The 23242-nt window shown below is 38.2% G+C and overlaps 4 protein-coding genes across 7 annotated transcripts in view; 1 reads left to right on the top strand and 3 right to left on the bottom strand.

Moving 5' to 3' along the window:
- Positions 1-538: 538 nt before the first annotated feature.
- Positions 539-9971, bottom strand: LOC111800807 (Spc97 / Spc98 family of spindle pole body (SBP) component). 3 transcript variants are annotated; one of them, XM_023684660.2, is made up of 22 exons: positions 9547-9971; positions 9322-9474; positions 8985-9034; positions 8855-8903; positions 8492-8626; positions 7493-7624; positions 6887-6970; positions 6713-6811; positions 5179-5270; positions 4225-4297; positions 3999-4151; positions 3760-3879; positions 3577-3630; positions 3058-3141; positions 2874-2948; positions 2658-2789; positions 1931-2056; positions 1742-1849; positions 1495-1557; positions 1323-1397; positions 911-1110; positions 539-839 (listed from the first exon to the last, which is right to left on the bottom strand). In XM_023684660.2, the coding sequence occupies exons 2-22, from the start codon at positions 9409-9411 to the stop codon at positions 707-709; spliced, it is 2127 nt and encodes a 708-aa protein (XP_023540428.1). In that variant the 5' UTR covers positions 9412-9474; positions 9547-9971; the 3' UTR covers positions 539-706. The 3 variants fall into 3 exon arrangements, with proteins under 3 accessions (XP_023540428.1, XP_086982674.1, XP_086982675.1); XM_087126548.1 differs by having other exon boundaries at positions 9322-9971; XM_087126549.1 differs by having other exon boundaries at positions 8855-8900; positions 9322-9971.
- A 1104-nt stretch (positions 9972-11075) lies between these two features.
- Positions 11076-22892, bottom strand: LOC111800798 (subtilisin-like protease SBT5.3). Of its 2 annotated transcripts, XM_087125976.1 has the most exons (13): positions 22787-22892; positions 22308-22375; positions 21420-21535; positions 15669-15778; positions 14698-14795; positions 14360-14524; positions 13522-13624; positions 12844-13378; positions 12668-12762; positions 12348-12593; positions 12078-12192; positions 11785-11998; positions 11076-11693 (listed from the first exon to the last, which is right to left on the bottom strand). In XM_087125976.1, exons 3-13 carry the CDS (start codon positions 21525-21527, stop codon positions 11149-11151), a joined length of 2334 nt encoding a protein of 777 aa, XP_086982102.1. In that variant the 5' UTR covers positions 21528-21535; positions 22308-22375; positions 22787-22892; the 3' UTR covers positions 11076-11148. The 2 variants fall into 2 exon arrangements, with proteins under 2 accessions (XP_086982102.1, XP_086982101.1); XM_087125975.1 differs by lacking the exon at positions 22787-22892 and having other exon boundaries at positions 22308-22446.
- Positions 16285-19348, top strand: LOC111800800 (subtilisin-like protease SBT5.3). Its single transcript, XM_023684654.2, has 9 exons — positions 16285-16523; positions 16592-16689; positions 16765-16929; positions 17012-17655; positions 17770-17867; positions 17941-18186; positions 18268-18382; positions 18456-18669; positions 18745-19348. The coding sequence occupies exons 1-9, from the start codon at positions 16324-16326 to the stop codon at positions 19284-19286; spliced, it is 2322 nt and encodes a 773-aa protein (XP_023540422.1). The 5' UTR covers positions 16285-16323; the 3' UTR covers positions 19287-19348.
- Positions 22685-23242, bottom strand: part of LOC147791526 (uncharacterized) — a 17344-nt gene continuing 16786 nt past the window's right edge. Inside the window, exon 4 of the mRNA XM_087125977.1 lies at positions 22685-22904. Within this exon, the coding sequence (XP_086982103.1) occupies positions 22685-22904 (220 nt within the window). The remainder of the gene's footprint in view (positions 22905-23242) is intronic.

Raw genomic sequence — 23242 nt, 5'->3', positions numbered from 1 at the left:
GAATATTGTGGAACAAAGTGACAAAGAAGTAGAGCTATTGACTGTGGTTTCTTTCTCGAATTGTTCTACAGATATGACAACATGGTTTTGGCCAGTCGTCGTCCTCAATTTAGAAGGATATCCTGCTTTTTGTATTTGGGTGCTGTCAACGAGGAGGATTTTTAAGTGTGAGATTCTACCTCCAATGGGGAGGAGGACAAAACAAGGGTGTGGAAACCTCTCCCTAATAGACGTGTTTTATAAACTTTGAGGAAAAGTCCGAGAGAGAAAACTTAAAGAAGGCAATTTCTGCTAGCGGTAGAAATCTGAATAGTTTCATTTAGATCAAATTTTTTTTAAAAAAGGAAATATTATAGCGAAGGCAGGAATCCAAATCTACAACCTATGCAAGGAAGGTTCTTAATCCGTTAGCTAAACAGGATAACAAAGGTGAGTTCTGAGGAAGCGACGGGAGATCTAAGGTCAGCTAGATAGGAAGGCGAAAAAGGAAAAGTAAAAGAGCAGCTAAACCACAAGGGACATGACAGAAAATAAAGCATGAAGGGAAAGGAGAAGCCAACATTGATAATCCTCAACTGCAGCACATACAAGAAACAACTAAACTTTCCAAGGAACTCACAAAGAACCACATCCCTGATACAGAAGTACTGAGAACTGTGACAATAATAATATAGAAATTCTGCAAAGTTACAAGGAAGGAAGAAATTCAGAACCTATTTGTCATTTCAATGCCAAGAATCCACTGAGCAAGGTGAGTCAAGTATGGCTCAGCCTGGGAGCTTTTACACAAAATTGGTCCCAAACTCTGAAGCTCAGAGTTGAATTCTTTCTCAAATTTACTGCAACATGTTCAAAGTGGAGGTAAGAACAAGGAATTATAAGCGTAAACAGACACTCAATATGAACTTACAGGATCGACTCGGTGACTGCTAAGTTGGAGGTGGTTAGCTTTGCTCCCTTGGCCGTTTTTCCATAACACTGCTTGGATTTTTTGGAACCAATCAAGCTATCGGATGATTCCTCCGACTTACATGGATCAATGGAGGATGAAATCAACCACTGAGCAGCTGCTGCATATTGCAGACATAACAATTTCAACTTCTCCACTTTCTGCACGTAGAGAATATATTAGTAGAAGAAGATCCCAACAACAAAGATTATAATACACATCTCAATCACGGATACAGTCTAGCCATCCCAGCAAGAACCTTTTGTCCATTACTCAATTTACAGAAAATAAGAGATTTGTAAACATTGCTGTGATTTATGTAGTTTGATAGTTGGGGGGGGGGGGGGGGGGGAAGCATACATCATAAACTGACCTTAAGCAACTGTGGCAACAGAAGCAAACATTCTCGGAGACACTTGTCGAGGAAGAAATCGTGATGTTGGATAACCTGATAGAAGGAGCTTATCAAATATACTTAGAATAGGTACTTTAGCGATGGATGATAAAAATCTTAACCCTCCAACATAAGTTAGAAGGGAATGTACCTCATCAATGCTCTTTGCTGTCTGAATCCGGTTGTGCATTATATGCCAATTGGGTTCAAGAACCTACAATCAAAAAACTTGTCAAGAAACCAAAGGCATATTCCATTACTATCAAGGAAAAGCATAATGACATGTTAAGGTCATCCATCAATAAAAAAACATATAGAATACGATTTTATCTCAATTCTCAAAAGCATGCATCATTTTCAAACAAATGAAAATTAACTTTATCAAAGAGAAAACCTGCCTCAAAGGTCAAGTAGTGTAGAAGGCTATTAATAAATTTAAGCATCGCACGACAAAGTAGGGATGATCTTGAGATGGATGTACCACGGATGTTCAGCGAACGAACCCCCTGCCATAGATCATTATTTAAGCGTGAAAAATGTATGTAGTAAATGACCATCTACCAATGAAAAGAGAACCAAGCCCATACTTGATGCACTTGCCATGCCCCACAAAGCTGACGTTCCACATGCTTACAGTGGAAAAGAAAGCGGAAAATCAGCTGGTACTTCGACAGAGATTTCCATGATATAACTATAGACAATGGCCATCTAACCTGAAAATTAAGCCCCCATTAAATATATACAAAAAATATAATTCAAATGATACAACAGAAAAGGGAAGCCTTGGCCCTTAGTTAATGCCAAATATTTGTTTAACTATGCTCTAGTGTGGTTTGACATGAATCAGAAAAGATAGAAACCAATTTCAAATCATACAATGCCTTAGGGTTAATTGTTACTGGTTTAATTAATATACATCATCCAGTGAATCGTATTTGTCATTTTTTTAAGATAGATTTTTGTTAATTCTTTTTAAGATGAGCTTCACCACTTCAACAAACTAAAGCCGAACCTAAAAGCTTGGTACAATAACTGATCCAAAACTTCAAACTGGAAATTAACGGAAGGAATTGGCTCTTGGATAAGGCCACAGGCCTTCAGGCTTGATAACGTGAACCACGGCCTAGGATAAATATTAACAAGTTCGGTCGGCCAGGTGAATGTTCAAGTCATCTAAGCCATAGACCAATATTATTCAAGAAAAGAAATGGTAGCAAATTTGGTGTACAAATAAGACTCAGACTCGTATGTCTTGTGAAGGAATTAGTCATGAAGCAACAATGTGAACGAAAAACAAGTGCCAAAATAACTTACCTTGTAACTTAAAGAAAATGCCTCGAGGCCAGTAATACCCATGGGTTCTTCCTGATCATTGATGTCAGTAAGAGTCCTACTGTCAACTAAATCCTTAAGTGCACGCAAGCTTTTAGGCAATGACATTCTTTCCTGTAATAAATTTAAAACTGAAGAAATCACGCAGATTTTTGGTACTTTTTGCATCATACAAAGAACAAACTGCAATCAGCTTACCACACAACATGTTAAATCCTCGTGACAAGGATCTGCTGCAGCTGCTGTGGTGCGTAAGGCAACATCAAGTAGGGACTAGATGGCCATGAAGGCATATATGATATTGATGCACAAACATTATTAGTTAGGCAATAAACAGTAAAAGTCAGGCCCAAAAGCCACTAAATGGAGGTTAGGATCAAACCTGTAACTTCTCTACCGAAATCTCATCAAGCTTTTTTGAAAGTTCATCTCGAGCAATGTCCATAAAATGAACCAAGAAATCACCCTGCGGTCATGTAATATGATTTTCCAACCAACAATGAATTAGAAAAAATATAATGGGAAATCTTTAAGACAGCTCCATCAGGAGAACCCTGAGATTAGCTTTCATCGTAAAAATTTTCCTTCCACAATAATATGGCCACTACTGTCACAAAAGGGAATATTGATTTGATGGACTAGTTCCTCAGACCAACAGAAAAATTGATCCTACTGCTTCAATTTATTCACTGATGAAATTAATTAAATTAGAGAAGGATATTTTTTATGGATTTATGACAAACAATACCCGAAAACATAGAAGCTTACTATCTCTAAGGAATAAAATGACATTGATGGAATAAAATGTAAAATTCATATCGGTTCTACATTTAAGGAGGACAGCATAAGGTTCATACGTTCATAGAGCACAGCATAAGTTTACCAATCAAAGATCGTATACCTGATCAAGCAAAAGGTAATGCTTAATTGACCTCAGCTTCCCCATCAGGTCATACTACAGGGACAATACAAAAATTTGTCACTATTGTAAAGAAATTTACATGGATGACATCTAGAAAAGTATTTAAAAGAAAAGAAAGATGAAACTAAGGAAAAGAACCAGAAAAGAAGGATTGAATGCTACCTTTTCTAAAACAAGTTTCAATAGTTCACTGCTGGAAAAATCATAAGCAGCTTTTATACTCTCCAAATACTGATGATTTGAGCCAAAGCTCATTAACTTCAAAGTTTCTGAAACAGGTAGCTGAAATAGCAATGAAATCAGATATTACAATAAGCATATTTATTATTATTGTTTTGTGAAGTAACCAAATAATATAGTAATGACAAGCATGCAGAAAATTAAAAAGTGTATAAAAAAACCTGAACATTATGCCCGCACTCTCTCATGACATTTAAATATTTTCCTGTGGTCAATATCATCCCTGCTATATTTGCAAGAAATGTAGGAATTCCCTCCTTGAGACTATAGCGTTGCCTCCAATACTTTGTGTCATAATCTTGATTGAGGCTCTCCTAGAAAAACATGATTCATAACCATGAGAAATACACTTCAACATACACTAAAATATCACAGAAAGCTCCATACCTTCCGCAGAGATTTGTTTTCCGCAATGAAAAATTCACCATAAGGATCATCAATTACTCCCTCGTAAATCCATCTGAATTAAAATTTATGTATATTTAGCAATCTGATCAAATCAATAACAGAATGGAAAAATATAACCACAAAATAGTGGCAAGGGGAGAATGGGCAATTGGGCATTTTGAAAACTATTTTCCAGAAAAAGTGAATTCTCGTGAACCCGTATGTGTTGACACGTTTGAATTATGGATCATAAATTATTTGTGGGAATAAGCAACCATGTTGTGATAGAAATTGGAGATTTAGGGATGGTAACTGACCAAAATAATAGCGCAGTCCTAACTCTAATGAGATTCAGCAATGTCATAAAAAAGGCATGAGAACTTTGGATGCTAATAAGCTATCTCCTCGTAGGATGCATACTATACAGTAATTTATGAAGCTTTCCAACTTTTCTATACAAACTGCACATAAATGATTTACCATTTATTTAATTAGAAATAAAGCATAACATGATCTCAACTCACTTACTTTCTGATCTACAAACATTCACCTTGAAACGACTTTACATGACATTACATTCACTGCACGTATATGATATGAAGATTGTTGTCTGGGGGGACAAGAACATTAGCAGCCTATACTTCGACCCATTATTTAAAAATATATGTGTATATGTATATATAAAGACTTCCAGTATATGCTCCATTCACAAGAACATTCATCTTCTATGTATAATTATTTTAATCCCATAAATCAAATAAAACCATCAACAAGCAATGAAATTTTCACTTAAAAAAATTAAGTCCAAGTGCATTAATAGGTACTTGATAAAGTAACCAAATGGATTCTTTCTCTGCCATTTTTCAGGCTTTGGACATGTCTGTGTGCGTTGGGGAAGAAAGTTGACAAACTATTATTAATAGCAAAAATTTTGTAGCAGCTTCCAGAACCAACCTTTCTAATATACCAAGGTAAGCATTGCTTGCACACTGTGTCATCTTCTCCAGCAAAGACCTCACTGCATTATCACCAGCCATAGCCTTGGCCTAAACAAAAAAAAGTAAGGCTTAGCATCATTAGAGATGATCTACTCATGGTGTTATAAGACTTATTTCGTGAATGTTCCAATGCATCACGCGTGTCTATTTGCCTAATTCCTAAAACATCCGAGGCTTTCAAGATGAGTGAATTAGACTCGTTCACTAGATCAAGATCATATATAAAATTCTTGGTTAAGTTTCTGCAGATAAAGAGATCGGTTCCTTCTAGAGTTTCCAAATTTCAGTTGGCTCCAATTAAAGTCAAACAAATTATTGGCTCCATTATGTTGATGGTAGAGCTTCTAAGATCATGGCTTAGTTTATCAAGATTGATCGTTTGAACTAGAAAAAGCTCGTGATTTCATTGATACGACTCCTCGCAAGCTATAACAGAAGAAAACAGCTTTTCTAATAAGCAGTTGGATTGGATTCAGAAATCCAAATTATATCTCAAAAACCAATTTCTTCGTTTTTATCACTGACAAAGCAAAAGCTGGCATTTTTCCATCAAGGAGTTTGAGGCAAGAATACCCCTTTATCACCTTTCCTCTGTCTGGTGCACATTTAAAACAGGCTTTTTATGAAGAATACCTAGATGAATGTTCTAAAAGGTGTTCAATTGAAGGGCAATGTTACCATTTATCAACTTCAGTTTGCAAATGGCACACTTATTGTCAGGGTTATGAGAAGAATGAACTTATAATATTCTTACGATGTTAAAATTTATTTTAGCTACTTTAGGAATGAGGATTTATTATTGGTTTGGCTCTGCTTGTCACCCGTTGATATAACTTTTTTACTTTGAATGCCCATTATATGTCCTTTCATTCTCCTGTAAATGAAAGTATGGCTTTTCATTAATAAGAATAATAATAAATCAATTGATCTGAACAAAGTTTATGGTCAAGCAAACAAAATTGGGTGTTCTATCAAGACTGGCTGCTTAGTTATCTTGGTATTTGGTCGAGACCTAAGAACACTGGGCTTTTTGAAGCCTATAACAGATGACTTGATCTCTTGGGTAAATATATTTCCAAGAAAGACATATCTACGTAATAAGGGATGTTCTGTTATAAAAAAAGATATTCATTGCTTACAGAAACAATCTTAACAACAAATTTCTATTTCAACACATTGGAGAACTTTTAATTACATGATCTCAAACTAGTGTTTAGTTTTGAATTCTAATCATGTATCCCCCTTGTACATCCTTTTTTCATTATTATGCATGTCTTCAAGAAAGAACAAAGGGGGGAAAAGGAAAAATGAAAGAAGAGGCAGTAGATGAACAAGTGCCCAACAATCTACATCTACTCACAGAACGCAGTACCTTAAATATAAACGTCCAAAGTTTTTTCTATAAACAAGCCAAACCCCTAAGAGATACAAAACTTGCTGAGAAATTCTGATGATTTCTAAGCACCTTGACTGTAAATACAAGTTTGTACCTGGCTCTGCAAGAGGTTAAGAACTGCAGAACCTGCAATATCATTAGCTGAAACCTTCCATGTCACAGCAGATAATGCTTGCATGGAACCCATCATAGGCTGCAATGTGCAGTAGCATAAAACGTGAGAAGGCATACTTGAAATGAATTTGTATAGATTAAGAGAAGCTCAAACCTGACAGTAAAACCACAATCCTTGGATGGAAAGTCTACCCAGTCGAAACTGATGCTCAAGCTGGGCTACCATTGCTTGGTAATCCTATGGGTCAACAGCAGAATTAAATTAGTATTCAAATCAACATATTTTGAGACCATTAACGTATAATATAGTTTTCAGACTCTAAACATAATCCAGTGGGATACTTCCAAGCTTCTCCTTGATGTATTTTATCTTTTCCTTTTAGAAATTATTATGTTACTGATATAAGCTATAACCTTCAAAAGGTTCCCTAGACAAAATATCAATCTCCAAAAAACAGAGATTATAGCCATCAATGCTAGCACAAATATTATTGAAGATTTTGTAAATTTTTGTTTCTTTTTACTTTTTGTTCTTTTTTTGGTTAAAAAGAAAGAAAAGAAAAGAAATAGATAAAGGAATTGTGGTTCTAATGCGTTGGTTCCACAAATTGTCTCCCATTAGGCCATTACTTTGTGCTGCTCGTTATTTCTTTTCATTAAAAGAATGTGCCAATAGAATGAAAAGAATAAGAAGGCATTTTTTTCAGTTTTACTCAAAAGAATACAATTTTTACATTAGGGTTAAAAACAAAGCACTTACTAGAAGGAGAGCTCTAAGCGCAGCAGCAAAGGCGTGATTAACTAAGCCCTTCTTGAACTGAGATCTTGATTCAACAAACTGATTAATGAACAGAAAGCTCTCACACAGAGGAAATATTCTTTTTGCCAATTCCTGCAATATTAGCCTTAATTAGCGTTAGAACAGTTTAGTGTCAACAGCATAATCAGGTAAAATGTTAATAATCCATAATGGGGGTGATTGTATTAGTCAGAATTCTAACAGTTTTCGCATATCTAGAAAGTTATCACAAATTCCATTGTGCAGAAAATCTTAAAATTTCCATATAGAATTATAATGGTTGACACGTCCCCCCAGGAAGAACAAAAGGATTGATGCTTTACCAGAACTCATGAAACTACTGCTCAAAAAACCTTCGGGATTATAATCATACGGTGTCTACAAATCCCCTACACTTGGTCGATGAAAAGTACAAATAATTACAAAGAAGTTATCATGTGATATTAAAACTTGTATATATTTACAAAATCTACTAGCTAATTCTGTTCCAAGCATATAACAAAATCTGACAATTATGTCCACTACTCCACAAAAGTAGACATAAATATTCTTCTAATAAGGATCGAAGAACCATATAATAAAAAAGAGAGAGAGACAACATAAAGGCCTTAGAGATGAAAAGTGGAGGAACCAAATAGAGGCCTCCAGTTTACAAAGATAAGAAGAGAAGGGCTGTTTCAGTCCAATTCGAGGTTGTCAACAGTATGTTTGGAAAGAACTTAACAATCCAAGATATCCAATAGATTGAGGTCTCATTCAAAATCTTCTTTTTCTAAATCAACACCAGCTAAAAATAAGTTAATTATCACTGGAAAGCAAATTAGCAAGGTAATTAGATGCTTGAGAACAAAATTTGATTCAATAAACATGCTAACCACACCTACAAATGCAAAGGTTTTACAATAATAATGAATAAACAAACAACAGTTGTAGTAAACTTTATGCCTCCAAAGCTGCTACCTGAAGAGCCAAATCCATAGATGCATCAACCTGGAAAGAAACCTCATCCTCTTTGCCATGAACCCTCTTAATCGAAATATAGCGTCCCTCAATTCCAAGCAGGGCGGAGAGGAGATCATCAATTACAATAAGTTCCTACATATAAGTGTGACAGAAGACAAGTACTATTGTCAGAAACCGCGATGAAAAATTCATAGATAAAAATAATATGAACAACCAAATTCATAACAGGACAAGGAATTCAGGAACAACAAATTGCCGAACTATAATACCTTCCTCAAGTTTGAAACGGCGTATTTAACATATAATCATAATTTGTGTATAAAAAAAAAAAGAACATATAATAATAATTGGAAATCATACCTGAATTGCAGCATCATAACAGCCTATGGCCTTTTCCTGCCACCCACTGCTGAGATATTCGAATTTTAAAGTGTACGATAAGTACTGTTTTAAGTAAGATAAAAATGTATTTATTGATATTGTCAGTTACCTGAGAGAATCCAACTTTAAATCAGCAAAACGGGAAGTGGTTTTTGCTTCCTGGAGTATAATTTTCAAAACAAAAAGAGAAAATCACAGAGTCAGAACTCATTTTCTATACGAGAGACCAATGGAAGAATTAAATCTACAATGATAATAATTCATAAGTGAACAAGGAATTCAGGAACAACAAAAATACATGCCATGAGTGAAAAATGATACTATTCCGACTCCAGAAGCTCCGATTAATGCTATAGCTTACACACTATTCTTCACAAAACAAACACACATTCCTATTCGATATGGAAGAAAATAAATGTGAATAATAAGGGAGGAGAAATAGAAACCTGATGAAAACGCCCAGTGAGAAAGGGCCTCTCGAGGTTCCAAGGGGGCGTTGAGGGACTAGAAATCGATGTTGAAGCCGGATTTTCCATAGTTTTTCAACCGCAATCGAGTTGCATCCAAATTTCCTTCAACCCCAACAAGAACGACAGTATCTGAGAGTTCACAGCAATTAAAGTGTCACAAAATCTCCCCCCTCCCGAAATCTAAGAAGAAAAGCGTGCAGCCTGAAAATGATTCAAAATGGCGATTTCCAATGAACATCCCGAAAACCCATGTGAAAAACGTTATAGCTGAAAGAGTGAGAGCTGAAACACTGAACAACGCAGGCTCGTCTCTCCCACCCAGAAAACGCCAATTTCTCAAATTCTCAATGGTGCAACTCCAACATCATAGGATCAGAGTCAAACAAAGAAGGAAACAAGGAAAAGCCTCTTTGGGAGTGTGTTTTGCAAGTTAATCAGAAACCAGAGCGAAATCAAGAATGAGGGAGCGAGGGAGAGTGGTTGAGAGCTTGGGGGAGTATGGCGAGAGGAAATGGCTGAAAGACAGAGAAGATGAAGATCGAGAGAGGGGGAGCCGGAATCAAGTTAGAGAAGGGGGGTTCTTGAGATTTTTGTACGGATGCCCAATTCCTTGGGCCTTGTATTATCCCGCGCTTTCAAATTAAAGAGTAATATATAACCTTTTATCACCAACTCGATATTAAGATAGTCAAAAAAATGTGTTCAAATTATGTCACGCTACAAAAATGAAATTTCATTCAACTCAAATGTTTTTATTTTGAACATATACAAAATCTATGTTTGTTGTTATTGTAAAACGTACTTTAAATAATTCGTAGTAAAAACAAGATACACTCCGACAAAAAAACCCATGGTCGAAAATGATATATATATATATACATATATATATATATATATATATTATTTATTTATTTATTTTCGAGCAAAGTTTTTGTTGGTAAAAAAGAAATCAAATGGTTCAAGGGGGTTTTTCGAGAATGTATTAATAAGCTAGACCCATGCTTCAAGTGACAGGGACGTCAACCAATTAGGTGGGGGAGGATGTCACGGTCATACTCATCCAAGGCGTGTTGCCCATGGTCGCATGCCCATGACAAACTCAACCCTTTATGTCTTTTCATATTCTAGTGTTTTACTTTTGTATTGTATTTATTTCTAGGAAGTACGACGTTTCAGAAATATCATGTCTAGACCTGTCAGACATGAAAGAAAATGCCTCAGTACTATAGGGAGGCTAGACCTGTCAGACATGAAAGAAATGCCTCACTAGACCTGTCAGACATGAAAGAAATGCCTCAGTACTATAGGGAGGTCTAGTACTATAGGGAGGTCTAGGTCTGTCAGACATGAAATGCCTCGTACTATATATATAGGGAGGTCTGTCAGACAAGAAATTAGGCCTATTAATTAGGCCTCACTGAAATAGGCCTAGGGAGGCCTGTCATGCCTCCGAATGTACTATAGGGAGGCGTGTCAGACATGAAATTAGGCCTTCTGAAATAGGCCAAGGGAGGCCTGTCAGACATTGAAATGCGAATGTACTATAGCGAGAAGACAGGGAGATTCACATCTACAACCAACACAGTCTTCTGTTCTTGGAGCCGAAGCTATTTGCTTAGCTTTCATCCGCTCCAAGGTATCATTTCTAATACATCTATGGGGCAAGCTCGAACATATTAAGTGGATCTAGAATTATTTTCTAAGACTACAGTTTGAAAGGTGGAGTGTCATTAAATAAAAAGTTGGATTTTGTTAAGAATGGAGTATTGTCATGAACAACATGATTTTCAATGTCAAATTACATCATGTCAATCGCATCGTAGATTTCATTGAGATGGGACTTCCTACTGAATGCTTTCCGTCGGACCATATCAATTTCCCGAACACATAACCTTCATGTTTCAATTCTCCCGTGTTTTGCACTACAACCCTGAATGCTTTCTCTTCACCCACACTGCTAAACTGCAACGTACTTGGCTCAACCGATGCTGCAACCCCCTCTGGTACCTCGACTCGGGCCACGTATGTCCCTGGATATCCCACATTCTTAACTCTTCTATTGATTGTCACCGGAGCATTCACGTTTAGATTTGGAATTGAGATGGATGGGTAGTTGAGATCTATGGCTTTGAATGATTTCTCACAAACAAATGGCTGCTTACTGAATCTCCTAAGTTGAATTGCATCGTAGCCTCGAGCACACAAGAAATTCAAGTACTCATCGGCAGTAATATCATATACAAGGCCAGGATCCATTGCATCATTTGGACGAACATGTCCTGCACCAAGAGCGAATGGGGTGGCATTGAGCAGCAAGTCGTTGTTGTTGTTGTCGTCGCTTGTTTTGGCTGCGAAAGGGGAGAGCAGACATGTTGAATTATGTGATTGATTAAACATAGGAGGGAAGCAGAAGCAGTGGATCAGCAAAAGAAGCCTTACCCGTGGTCATAAGGGCAGACTTAATTGCAGCAGGGCTCCATTCGGGATGAATGGACTTGAGAAGGGCGGCGATGGCAGAGACGTGAGGGCAGGCCATGGAGGTACCGGAGAATACATTGAAGGGGGTGCGCCGTTGGTCGAAGCCTGAACGGGTTGGGGCTATTGTGGTGGGGTAAGACGCTAATATGGTAAAACCCGGAGCTGTTATGTCGGGCTGCAAAGGACAGAGGAAACGGAGTTCATGTTTGAAAGGCCTGAAGAAACGAGTAGCGTTAAAGAATTAGGAAGCAGACCTTGAGGATGGCCTTCTCGAACGGATTGGGACCTCTGGATGAGAATGCAGCAACGACCGGAGATGGATTTAGTTCCACCTCTGTTCTTACGTTCATTATCTGAGCCACTGGTGTACTGGATTGGAAGGTGCAAAACCAACCACTTTTTGTTAGGAGAAAAAACAGAAACAATCGTAAAGCAAGAGAACAGATACGGAATGGAAACATTTGAAGGTTGAATGAATCATATTGGGGAAATGTTGAGAAGAACCAGAAAGATTATTATGTTACCTGGTGGAGTTGATGTAATCGTCAAGCAATTCGCCATCGGAATAGGTTATACCCGAAGCTGGAAGGAAATACAACTCAGGTTTGATTTCGTCCAGATTGTCAATGTTGGTAGCCAAAATCATCCCCACAGCACCTGCTTCCGCAGCATTGTAACCCTTCTCAACTCCTGTAATCTTCCCTGCAGTGCAAATCAAGATCTTCCCCTTTACCTTCTTCGGATTAAGCGTTCCCTCGCCGCAAAATTTCCTGCAATTAACGCCAATTTCAATTTCATAATATCGAAGCAGCAGTTATGAACAATGGAAAATCTCAACACTCACGCTTGGAACTCGTTGACGTTGCTGAATTTCGCATCCACAGAATCGATTAATGGATAGAACTGTGGTAATGCGGAAACTGACGAAAGGCTCGAGCCCTAGCAGTGGTCGTTTTAGTTAATTAGGGCAGAAACTCGTTCAGTATTTGTCTAGATTTTAGATCTTGGTAAGACGAGTACCTTTAGGATTTTGTTATTTCCAAGGACGACGTTACTGACGAAATTCCTCCCGGTGGTGCTCGCAGCGACGGTGATCTCCCACGGCGCAACGTTGCCGACGGTTTCCGGTTTAGGACCGTCATTACCAGCGGAGAAGACGACGATGATGCCTTGTTGAGCGGCGTGGAAGGCAGCCATAGCAACAGGATCTCTGAAGAATTCTTGGTCGCCTCCACCGAGGGAAGCGGATATGACGTCGACTCCGTCGTTGATGGCGGCTTCGAAGGCGGCGAGGACATCGGCATCGAAGCACTCTCCTTCGGGTATGAGAGGCCAGCAGGCCTTGTAGGCGGCGACGCGGGCTTTTGGAGCGCCGCCTTTGGCCGTGCCGTTACCATGGCCGAAAATGTTGGCTCCGGGGACGAAGTTGCCGGCGGCAGTGGAGAGTGTGTGGGTCCCATGTCCATTGTGGTCGCGTATGGAATCAAAAGTGGCGTTGAGAACGCCTCCGGCGAATTTATATCCTTTGTAGAAATACCTTCCTCCAATCAGCTTCCTGATTTTCCCACCCCTCAATTTAGATCAAATATTTCATGCTTCATAAAAGTATTATTTGTTTTTTTTTTTTTCATATATATATAATATGTATTATTAGGATGCTATATTTTATCAATATTTTATTGAAAATAATAGAGAGACCTATTGCAACGGAAGCTCGGGTCATCTGGACACGTGCCTTGCCACTTTGATGGGACGGGTCCATACCCTTCGTCGCTAAAACTCTTTGATTCTGGCCAAACGCCTATACGAACCCAAAATTTCAATTTTTATGTGAAAGAAATTATTAGAGATTAAATCACAAAACTAAATATTTAAAAAAAAAAACATTAAATTTTGTTTCTCATGCTTATTTAAAACTTCTTAATATCTCATTTAACATTTCATAAACGTTTAAAAACAATTATAGAATAGAAATCAATTCAAGTTTGTTGGATGATGAAAGTAATTTAGGGAATAATCAAATAATACTTTCTCCATTCGGCTGAGACCCCCTGGAAACACAAAGCAAAGCCATGAGAACTTATGCTCAAAGTGGACAACATCATATCTTTGTGGAGAGTCATGTTTGTCTAACATGGTATTAGAGCTATGCCCTTAACTTAATTATGCCAATAGATTGGTAAATTTTCAAATGTCGAACAAAGGAGTCGAGCCTCCTCGAAGGCATAGTAAAAAATGACTAAGACTCCAAAAAAAAAGAAGTAAGGAGTCGAGCCTCGATTAAGGGGATGCGTACTTTGTACGAATAATGACTAAGACTCCAAAAGAAGAAGGAGTAAAGAGTCGAGCCTCGATTAAGGGGAGACGTACTTTGTACGAATACTCTCGTGTTCGTCTAACCAAATCAAAAGTTTAAAAGATTTATTAGGTATATTTTTAAAAAAAATTGAAGAACTTATTAAATTTAAAAAATTGTTGATGATTAAATTTATAATTGAACAAAAAAAAAAAAAAAAAATTATGATATAAATAAAACCTGTGTCAATGTTGGCTATGATCATATCTCGACCAAACTGTGCAGCATTCCAAATGGAATTGGAAGGGATTCCTTCATCATCTTCCACCCCAAGAAAACGCCATGAGTTTGTTGTATGCAATTTTCTCCCTCTGTTTTCCAACACTGATATCACTTGTGGGCTTCCTGCCATGTTTTAAACAATATTGATATCAATTTCAAAATGGGTTGATATCTATTTGGTCTTACGAACACTATTAAGAAAGCAAATGAAATTTTCATAAACGAAATCATATTATGAATGGGTGTCTTAATGTGTGTAACATGTGTTTTGACTATATAATCTTAGGTGTTCTTACTCGCTAAATCTGCTGCTTCTTTCTCGTTGAGTATGGCTGCAAAACCGTTGAAAGATCTCGTATAGGAGTACAAAATTGATTCCTTTGCTGCTTCTTGACTATCAATTACACAAACCCATCAAACAAAATTAAGTATAGAAACTAAAATAATATATCACATTACCGTTCAAGCCTACTGTACTGGCCGAAATTATTCACTTTGGCCCGTTATGCATTACTATCAGTTTTACGGTTCTAAAACGCATCTACTAACGAGAGGTTTCCACCCTTACCAAGAATGTTTCGTTCCTCTCTCCATAGATGGGATCTCACAAATTCACCCATTTGGGGGCCCAACGTCTTCGCTGGCACATCGTTCAGTGTTTTGCTCTAATACCATTTGTAACAATCCAAGCCCACTACTAGCTGTTAGACGAATACGATCCTCTACAACGGTATGATATTGTCCACTTTGAGCATAAGCTCTTATGGCTTTGCTTTGGGCTTACCAAAAGGTCTCGTTCCAATGAAGAGAGTATTCTCTGATTATAAACCCATGAACATTCCCTAAATTAGGGGATGGAGGACTTTCATCGTCCAACACTAGCAAATATTGTTCATTTAGCCTATTAAAAAGCGTCTACTAGGAAAAAGTTTTCACGCCCTTATATGAAATGTTTCATTCCCTCCTATAAAATTGTGAGATCTCACCACGGGTATAGAGGGTAACTAAACATTCCTTATAAGGGTATGGAAACCTCTCCATCATTTTAAAACTGTGAGGCTGACGATGATATATAATAAGTCAAAGCGAACTATATCTAATAATAGTGGACTATGGCTCTTACAATTATATACGCTAAGATAGACCTATTTAATCGTCGTAACCTAGCTAAGATAATCAAAATCATGTATCAAACACAAACTCAGTTCTTACCTACATAACATTACATAAGCATAAACGTCATTTAGAGTCATACGAAGATTGTTACCTTCCCAACAAAGATCCCAATAGATTATAGTGGGATACTTGTGCTTGTTGAATAGAACAATGTTTTGAATCAGCATAGCCCAATTGTGATTCTAAATAAACAATGTAAGGCTGCAACCACCGTAAAAAAAACAAAGAACGAATCAACAAAAACACGACGATTCGAGCAAATACGTACGTACGTACGTATGTATATATAACGAAAAATTGTTCATACCTTTTTTGAGGCAATGGTGGAAGTTTGCAGCAAAGAGAAGAGGAAAAAGAACAAAAGAATTGAAGGAATTAGAATGGAAGCATCCATTGCTTTGGCTATGAACATGGTCTTCGGGTTTCAAAGGATTTTATATTAGGACATAATTATTATATTTTTTAAAACAGTTTTTGTTCTAACATACTCAATTGCCTTAAATTAGAAGGAATTAAAATATGTTACTTCATTTATAAATGAATAACAGTTAGAATACGTTAAATAAACAGTTTTCATCCATATACTAACGGTAAGATCAGTTTTTTTTTTTTTTCAATAATTAGATGGATGAGCTTAATTTACGAGGGAAGATTAAAGGGAACCATTGATTTGTGTTTGAGTTTGGGTATATAAACAAGCCAATTGGGAATGAGAAAAGCACAATAGAACTTCAAAAACAAAAGCAATGGAGAAATCTTATTATATTTCTTATGTTATTTCTCCATTACTTTTGTTTTTCTTTATGCTCCAAACAGTGGCTGTTCCTACCAAGAAGTCCTACATTGTCTATTTGGGATCACACTCCTTCGGCCCAAATCCAAGCATCTACGACGTCCAACTTGCAACCGAGTCTCAATATCATATATTAGGATCCGTCAAGGGAAGGTAATTCATTCTCCTCTTCTTCTCCTTCTTTATATCAATCGCTTAACAATTCTCCTTTTGATTCATAGCAAAGTAGCAGCCAAAGACTCAATTCTCTACTCCTACAACCGATACATTAATGGCTTTGCTGCCGTTCTCGATGAACAAGAAGCCACGGCTCTTGCGAGTAAGCGTTGTTGCTTTCCTATACATTTTGGTGCTTTTAATGTCTTACTTTACTACTGATATTGTCTACAAATAGAGAATCCGAGCGTGGTGTCGGTTTTTGAAAACAAGGAGAGAAAATTGCATACGACACGATCATGGGGTTTTCTCGGGGTTGATAGTGATCGAGGAATCCCTCGGAACTCCATTTGGAAGGCGGCTCGGTTTGGGGAAGATACCATCATAGGGAACCTCGACACGGGTTTGCGAATCTTCCCTTTTTCTATTGGATTTTTGTTATTTGTTAGCAGTGAACTTGAGCTATTATTACAATGTATGTGAAGGTGTCTGGCCAGAGTCCCCGAGCTTCAACGATGCAGGGTATGGCCCTGTTCCTTCGAGGTGGAGGGGTGCTTGTGAAGGCGGCTCCAAATTTCGATGCAATAGGAAGTTGATTGGAGCACGCTATTTCTACCGAGGATTCCAAGCCTCCGAACGTCCATGGACGAAGCAAAACATCAGCTTCGACAGTGCACGAGACCATGAAGGTCATGGATCGCACACTTTGTCCACTGCCGGTGGTAACTTTGTCCATGGAGTCAATGTGTTTGGCAATGGCAATGGGACGGCGAAAGGAGGTTCCCCCAAGGCTCGTGTTGTTGCCTACAAGGTCTGCTGGCCTTCAGAAAATGGCGGCTGTTACGATTCTGACATCTTAGCAGGCATCGAAGCCGCTATCAGCGACGGTGTGGATGTTCTCTCGGCCTCTCTTGGCATGGCAGCTCAAGAGTTTGCTAATGACGCTATTGCAATAGGGGCGTTCCATGCGGTTCAGCACGGAATCGTTGTGGTTTGCTCGGCCGGGAATGACGGCCCGTCTCCCGGGAGTGTGAGCAATGTGTCTCCTTGGATGGTCACTGTTGGAGCTAGTACCATCGACCGTGACTTTGTCAGTTATGTGGTCCTGGGGAACAAGAAGCGATTAAGGGTACTCATCCATCACACACAACCCTTTGACAAATGGTTTAGTCTATAATGCATTAAACTTGTTATATTTGTGGTTGATGAGCTGATCATAATAACCTTTACGTTTACTCCAAAGGGTTCAAGCCTTTCATCCAGTCGATTGCCGGCTGGTAAGTTCTACCCTTTGATAAAGGCTGTGCAAGTGAAAGCTGCCAATGCCACCGATGGGTTTGCGTGAGTATACATACATATATTACCTCTCCACTTCAAAGGGCACTTTGGTTTGAACTGCACTTTGTTTCTACAGTCAACTTTGCATGGATGGAACACTTGATCCCACAAAGGCAAAAGGCAAGATTATAGTGTGCCTTCGAGGAGAAAATGCAAGAGTGAGAAAGGGCTTCGAGGTTCATCGTGTCGGTGGCGTCGGGATGGTTCTAGTAAATAACCAGATAGACGGTTCAGCTATTGTAGCTGATCCACACATACTTCCTGCTTCTCATCTAAGCTATGCGGATGGAGTTTCCATCGCTCAATATTTGAGCTCCACCAAGTAAGGACTCTCATCTATTCTATGACAAAATGAAAAGGAAATGGGCTGAATATTTGGTTTTTGTATTGTAAATGAAACCAGGACACCCCTGGCTTCCATAACCCATGCAAGCACAGAGATGGGAATAAAACCATCGCCTCTCATGGCTTCATTTTCATCAAGAGGCCCTGATTTCATCACAGAGGCTGTAATCAAGGTTGGTTTTATAGTAAGCCAATGCAATTTTCAACATTTGAAAAGTTATCTCAAATCTTTATATCTTGGTGTAGCCTGATATAACAGCACCGGGCGTAAATATAATCGCATCTGTCACCAACGATATAACAGCATCAGGCTTGCTATTTGATAAACGTCGAGTGCCTTTTAACATCGAGTCCGGCACTTCCATGTCATGCCCACATATCTCAGGTGTTGCAGGTCTTCTAAAGACTCTGCATCCCACATGGAGTCCTGCTGCTATTAAATCTGCCATCATGACTACAGGTTTATTGAACTCGAGAAACAGAACTTGATTTAAATTTCATTTGGTCCTCTAAAGCTTTGATTTTGTTTTTGCAGCCAAAACTAGAGACAACACCAAGAACACAATATTGGACTACACCAAAGTGAAGGCTACCCCATTTGATTATGGTGCAGGACATGTCCATCCAAACGATGCCATGGACCCTGGCCTCGTTTACGACACAACGGTTGATGACTATTTGAACTTCTTATGTACACGGGGCTACAACTCCCGCACACTCAAGAAATTCTCTAACAAGCCATTTGTTTGCGCCAAGAACTTTGCAACCACAGACTTCAACTATCCATCCATCTTGGTCCCCAGGTTGCAAATTGGTGAATCAGTGACGGTCAATAGAAGAGTCAAGAATGTGGGAAGCACAGGCACGTATGTGGCGCGGGTGAGGATGCCCAAGGGTATTACGGTTATGGTGGAGCCAAGTAAGTTGCAATTTCACAGCGTTGGAGAAGAGAAGCCTTTCAAACTTGTATTTCATTACGCACGTAAACTACGACGTCAAGGCTATGTTTTTGGGGCATTGGTATGGTCAGATGGGAAACATTTTGTTAGAAGTTCTATTGCCGTGAATTTGGTATGATCAAATTTATAATACTGTAATCCAAATTCATTCTATTATCAATATATAAACTTTCCCTACAATTACATGGTTTACATACATATTTTGCCCTCTATCATTTATTTGTTTATTTGTGTGGCTCTAATTTGTATTGTCACGACTCGATTTTTAGGCTTCGAACCTCAGACTGTAACTAAAAACAATGCACTCTGGGTACCGAGTAGGTGGTTCACCCCTTTTTTACGTCGCGGATTATCGAGTGACAAGTCCCATCTTTGGGGCGTTCTTTGACTTCGGGTAAGATTACCTTGCGTATGTAGTGTGAAACCATTATATTGGATTCTCTCTTTGGTGGGGACACTATGGTATGTGCTAGCCTGCCCGTCATCCATGAGAAGTTAGCTACTGAATTGTTCCGACAGGACTGTATAGTTACCCAAAGTTTGGGAAGCTTACACCTGGTGCTTGCTAGCTACCATCATTTACTTCCCATGTGATCCCACATCCTCTCTTAGGAAGGATCTGCATTACCCACGTGATTCTATACTCTCTCTTAAGACAGATATGTACGATAATAATCTAACTCAACTGTTAGGTCACACAACCCTAATTGGCCCAGGTATAGTTCAACAATTGGAGGGGAACCCGATGGTGAGTGTATCGTAGGGTAATGGAGACTTTGATTGAACCGTTGAATCGTGGAGGCTTTGATAGAACCGTTGAATCGATGACACTATGCATATACATAACGGCCTGGAGAGCTACCTTTGCCATTCTTAGATGTTGTGGAGGTCGACTAGGTTTGTGGAGGGGTCAACTAAGTTCTTGGGGTGTCTAGGTAGTTTAAACCATGTCTCTTTTTCTTCAAGCTAGCTAGCTAATACACTCTCTTTGGGGTTAGTTTTTTTCCAATAAATGTTGGTTACATTTCTTTATGTTATTTGTACCCATAACTGGTTTATGGATGAGTGCTCTTGAGGTATTCGTGCTTGGATGACATAAATGTTTTAGTTAATGTTTTCAATATTTTAGGTAACTGATAGAATATCTCCCTAATAAGCTTACTAGATTATGTGAACCATGCTCTAGTGTCCTTGCTGGCACACCGCCTCGTGTCTACCCCATTTCGGGGAACAACCTTCTTACTGGCACATCGCCCGACTCTGATACCATTTGTAACAGCTCAAGCCCACTGCTAGCAGATATTGTCTTCTTTGAACTTTCCATTTCGGCCTCTTTGGGCTTTCCCTCAAGGCTTTAGAACGCTAGGGAGGGGTTTCCACACCCTTATAAAAGGTGTTTCGTACTCCTCCCCAACCAATATGATATCAGGGTCATACCCTTAACTGAGTCATACCCTTAAGATAGCTATGTTAATGAAATCTTCAAGTGTCGAACAAAAAAGTACGCCGACAGTCAAGAGTAACTCAATCTTGAACAAACACTAGCATGTTCACTAACATGTATTCTCTCTAAGGCTTTTGGAAGGTAAGCTCATGGACAGTAAACTCGCTACTCAACTTGTTTAAGATCAACTCTGAAATGGGTAACTTTCTTCTTACCCGTACATGGCATCATCCTTCATAATGAAGAGGCTTACAATGAAGGGTTTGTGGAAGAGATTGAATCTCTTTCATCTAGAACAATTGTTATTTAACTTGAAAAGGAAAATAACAATTAAATAACAAACACAGCAAATGAGAAGTCCACATGAACATTTGACAAATAATTATTGGACACAAGAAAGAACTAATCGTGGTTGCATAGATGCTTTGTAGTTTTATAGAATATCGTTAATCGGCAGTAAAAGAGCTTTACGCATAAGAGTATTAGCTGAATTAACTTCTTTTTCCTCTGTATAAAAGAGATGATTGTCTTGTGCTAGAGGAGGTTTAGCCCTTGCTAGTGTTGTTTATGCATCACTTTGGATGTTTGTTTCAAAAGACTTCTATAATTGTAGACAATATTAGTTTAGTCAGCTGCAAGTTGAATTTAACTATCATCTACAGGTCAGGACACTGATAATAAAACCTGAGTAAAGAAAGTCCTTACTCTTGATAAGAGTCTCGCTCAAAAGGAGAGGAAAATAATTCAAAGACTCTTGAAAGACCATAGAAAACGGTGTTAGTGGATGTAAAGGAAGCACTTTAATACCTTATAAGCAGCAACTTCGTCTGCATCACCACTTGGCTCTCCAAATGCACTACCATAGTGAAACCTGCCACATGAAGCCCCTGCTTTTCCTCCAAGGAGTTCAATCATTTTTCCCACTGTCATTCGACCGCAGCAACCAATTAATAACCATTAACACTAGTAATTTTACATGCTTTAGTAAGTGCCATAAATCAAATCACAAACTCAAGATGATGATTTATGCTATTTTAGAATTGTGGTTGGGAAAATGATAGACAAAAAGAGCATAAACCATGATATAGGTAGAACCATTGTCCACTCTTGTGCTGAAATATGCAAGCTTTCTCTTAGGTTATGGAGCCTGCTCTTTTATTTATAGCTTGATAACGGTTATATGGAAAATAGCTATATATAGTAAATTCACCTTTGAAATATATGGAAAATAGGTGAAAATTCATATGGAAAATAGCTATATATATAGTAAATTCACCTTTGAAATATATGGAAAATAGGTGAAAATTCACCTTTGTACTTTCTATTCTCTGTATTCTCTCCTATACATACCCATCAATACAAATTTGTTCATCTAGATCGAGTATGTGCGTTGTTGTGCGATCCTAACACTTTCTATTTCTTGTGCTGAAATATTATCAAACATTTTCATATACAAGCTCATTTCAAAATAAAATGCAAATTGATCATAATATCCTTGCCCAGAGCTTTGGGCATCTGAAATGAAAAATGCTGCTTGAATTTCTTCTGCAGAATGAGTTGAATTGAATGTAACAATATATGTCCAAATTAAAACTTTAAGTTCTAAATACTAAACTGAAGCATTATACCATTAAGAATAAACCTAGAGTGTCTGGCACATTGTAATAGGAGAACAGGAGCAGAAAAGAGACTAACCTGCTTCTCATTCACAAACACATTGGCAAACTCGCCAATTTTTCCAGCTCTCCTCAGCATTCTCATACCTGTAGCGAAGTACTAAAGGAAGAAGCCGACAAGTGTGAAACAAGTAGGAAATGAACATGCTAGAGACATGAATGAAAAACGAGTGTAAAACAAGAAGCCGACAGCATCGATGCAGCAATGAACATGCTAGAGACATGAATGAAAAACGTGTACCCTAAAATAAATACGATCATTGCTGGATTCAATTCGATCATTGGCCTTGACTATCTTTTTAATTTCTGTATTCACGAAGTAGTTAAGGAATCGCAAGCGTTGTCGAACCAGACCTTTTACTTGAAACCAGATGATTAAACTATGTGCGTTAATAATCATAGGCTGAAATTTAGACAAAAGCAGAGTAATAGAGATAATTTCATGGCTAAACATATAATCATAACAATAACAAACAAAAGCAGTGTGATGATTTCCACCTTCAAAAATTCAGGAAGAAGTTGAAACTTGCCGACGGCTGACTTGATAGGAAGGCCAAGGAATTTCTTGTCAATGTCTAAATCGATTGCATTAGGATCGTCGACTTGCTTCCCGTTCCTACAGATTTTTTCATGGTAGAAAGTAATTGATCAGTAACTAACAATGGCGGAAAACAGAAATTCAGCATCGATGCAGTCAAAGGAAAACGAAGAAATAAAGATTTTGAGAGAATGCTCTTGGAAGGAGACACCTTCGGAGAGAAGAAATTCCCCTGTGTCTACGGCTATCAACCAATCACTCATAAACAAAATGTTACAACTATTCTAATTAGGAGACTCTCACCAATGTGTTACTCAACCGATATAATGTGTGACACCCAAAACTCTCCCAAATTCCGATATCAAATCCAAATATATAACTAAATATGGTATGACTAAATCCAATTCAAATAATCA

The sequence above is a fragment of the Cucurbita pepo genome, chromosome 8 (assembly GCF_057944985.1).
Source record: "Cucurbita pepo subsp. pepo isolate OVF chromosome 8, ASM5794498v1, whole genome shotgun sequence".
NCBI classification, from domain to species: Eukaryota; Viridiplantae; Streptophyta; class Magnoliopsida; order Cucurbitales; family Cucurbitaceae; genus Cucurbita; species Cucurbita pepo.
Note: the sequence above shows the minus strand (reverse complement) of the source record. Positions and strands in the feature narration are given on the sequence as shown.

Coding starts and splice junctions, on each gene's coding strand:
- LOC111800807 (XM_087126548.1), bottom strand. CDS start 9,411: ATGGAAAATCCGGCTTCAACATCGATTTCTAGTCCCTCAACGCCCCCT. Junction 8,904..8,984: donor TTAAAGTTGGATTCTCTCAG/GTAACTGACAAT, acceptor CGAATATCTCAG/CAGTGGGTGGCAGGAAAAGG. Junction 3,142..3,576: donor ATTACCTTTTGCTTGATCAG/GTATACGATCTT, acceptor ACATGACCGCAG/GGTGATTTCTTGGTTCATTT.
- LOC111800800 (XM_023684654.2), top strand. CDS start 16,324: ATGGAGAAATCTTATTATATTTCTTATGTTATTTCTCCATTACTTTTG. Junction 16,930..17,011: donor CATAGGGAACCTCGACACGG/GTTTGCGAATCT, acceptor ATGTATGTGAAG/GTGTCTGGCCAGAGTCCCCG. Junction 18,670..18,744: donor ATCTGCCATCATGACTACAG/GTTTATTGAACT, acceptor TTGTTTTTGCAG/CCAAAACTAGAGACAACACC.
- LOC111800798 (XM_087125976.1), bottom strand. CDS start 21,527: ATGATTGAACTCCTTGGAGGAAAAGCAGGGGCTTCATGTGGCAGGTTT. Junction 14,525..14,697: donor AGAAGCAGCAGATTTAGCGA/GTAAGAACACCT, acceptor AAAACATGGCAG/GAAGCCCACAAGTGATATCA. Junction 11,999..12,077: donor TCGAGAAGGCCATCCTCAAG/GTCTGCTTCCTA, acceptor TGTCCTTTGCAG/CCCGACATAACAGCTCCGGG.